Here is a 2231-nt window from a genome sequence, read left to right on the forward strand (position 1 = left end):
TCTCTCTCTCTCTCTCTCTCTCTCTCTCTCTCTCTCTCTCTCTCTCTCTCTCTCTCTCTTTCAGAACTGGCGATTGAACTCAGGCCCTTGCACTTGCCAGGCAAGTGCTTACTTTACTGAGCCATTTTCCTGGCCCCAACAATTTTCTTTTAAAGAGTTAGTTTTTGAGAAACAGGACTGATTTATCCATGCTTCAAGTGGAACATTTTATATCACAGAATTTTACTCTGTGTTTTGTTTTGGGGAACACGATTTTAACATATATAATAGAAAGACTATGTCTGAGAATATAAAAATATTTAACTGAATTATTCCATCATCTGTCCTACCTTTAAATGTATCCATATAAACTGAGGATCTAGTAATAGATTAGCTATCACAACTTTTGTTTTAAGTAATTGATAAGATTTTTGTTGAACTTTTATCTTGTTGTTGAACTTTTAGATGAACACAACATTTTATCTAGTAGCCCTACAACATCTAAAACTTTTAAATGTACTGATTCTCTTATGCATTCACTATACAAAAAAATCACATTTAAGACTTATAACTTCAGGGGATTTCACCTGGAGGTATTTATTCTTTCAGTAAACTGTACCTGAATGTCAAGGATTATGAAAATCTAGGTATTTCCAAACACATTTGTACTTGTATTATATAGATCAAGCATTTGAACCAGTAATTGAAATTTTACTTTTCTTAGGACTTTAAGGGAGTAATACAAAATAAGTGTATACATTTTTATGTACTTAGTACAGGGTCAAAAGGGTCTCACTACACAGATCAGACTCGTTGTGATTCTCCTGTTTTCAGCCTCCCAAGTGCTGGGATTATAGGCTCACGCCACCACACCCAGTCTCAATCGCCACCTTAGCACACTCCAGGAGCAGGGCTGGCATGGCACGCCAAGGATCAAACCCTGGTGCCTGTGTCTGTCTAAGCAAGCACTTTAGTCTGATGAGCTATTTGGCCAGCCCTAATGTATATTCTTTTAAAAAGAGCATTTACCAATGATAAATTTTACTCACTTATTAGGAGTACGAAGATCAACAACCATTTCCTGGATATCAATTTGAATTTCAGAAGGGTTTGTATTGGGCAGTTTAATTTTAACCTGAAACAAAATGAGAAGAAAAAATACTGTCATTTCCTCAGCCTAGGGAGAAGTTAGTCTGGAGTGTGTACACAAATATGAGGAAAGGAGAAATAATATTTATGAAACATCAGCTATGTGCCAGGTAATACATTTTCCTTATATTAATCTTGATATATACCCATTTTATAGGTGAAGAAACAGAGTAGTTTTGTTAGTACAACTATGCAAGAGCAACTGTCTGTAATTTGGCAAAGGACTATCTGATTCCAAAGCTATATAAAAACATTATGGTTATGTGTCTATTGTCTTCATTGTTTAAAGTACGTTAAAAATTAGTGGACATCTTAGACCACATTTCTACCAATGGATCATTTATATGAATGGGTAAACAGTACTACACACATTTCCTAAGGAAGTGCAGGAATACAGAAAATGATTCTAAGGTAACAAAAGAGAAATCACAGCATGAACTCCACAACCCAAAAGGACTAATTCTTGATTTAGCACAATTTCATGTACAAATATCTCATCTCAGTTACCCCAAGCTCAACAATTCTCCTCTTGTACCCAAGAGCACTGCAAACTGGTGTTACAACCAAAACATGTACATAATGTCTTTGTCCATAACAGCACTAGCCACAACAGTCAAAATATATAAGCAATCTAAATATGCATCAACTAGTAAATAAATAAACAAAAGATGTTATGCCCATATGATAGCATATCATTCAGCCATAAAAAACAAAGTACTGTTGTATTGATGAACCTTGAAAATGTTATGCTAAGTGAAAGAAATCAAGCACTAAATGCCTATCTTTATGATTCTACTTTCTTATATGAAATGTGCATAATAAAAAGATTCATAGAGATGAAAAGTAAATTGGAGGTGTCCAGGAGCTACAAAGGTGGGGAAAAGAGCAAATAACTGCTTAAAAGATATGATGTTTCCTTTGGGGCTACTGAAATTGTTTTGGAATTAAATATTGGTGATGACTATACAAAACTGTAAGCATACTACTATTGTAAACGTCATTAGTGAACGTATGTTTTTCCCAAAACACAAAGTCTAACTTCTCTCGTTTACAGTCTTGAATTTCTTTTTTGATGGAATTGTGTGTGTGTGTGTGTGTGTGTG

General features: G+C 34.6%; 1 protein-coding gene and 1 pseudogene across 1 annotated transcript in view; one reads left to right on the plus strand and one right to left on the minus strand.

Annotated features, from left to right (window-relative positions):
* The window catches only part of Pih1d3 (PIH1 domain containing 3), a 53187-nt gene that overhangs the window by 6311 nt on the left and 44645 nt on the right, over positions 1 to 2231 (minus strand). Inside the window, exon 7 of the mRNA XM_012513099.2 lies at positions 1029 to 1114. Coding sequence (XP_012368553.2) covers positions 1029 to 1114 — 86 coding nt within the window. The remainder of the gene's footprint in view (positions 1 to 1028; positions 1115 to 2231) is intronic.
* LOC105741177 overlaps positions 2086 to 2231 on the plus strand; it is a 5269-nt pseudogene continuing 5123 nt past the window's right edge.

The sequence above is a fragment of the Octodon degus genome, unplaced genomic scaffold (assembly GCF_000260255.1).
Source record: "Octodon degus isolate 3935 unplaced genomic scaffold, OctDeg1.0 scaffold00321, whole genome shotgun sequence".
In the NCBI taxonomy this organism is placed as follows: Eukaryota; Metazoa; Chordata; class Mammalia; order Rodentia; family Octodontidae; genus Octodon; species Octodon degus.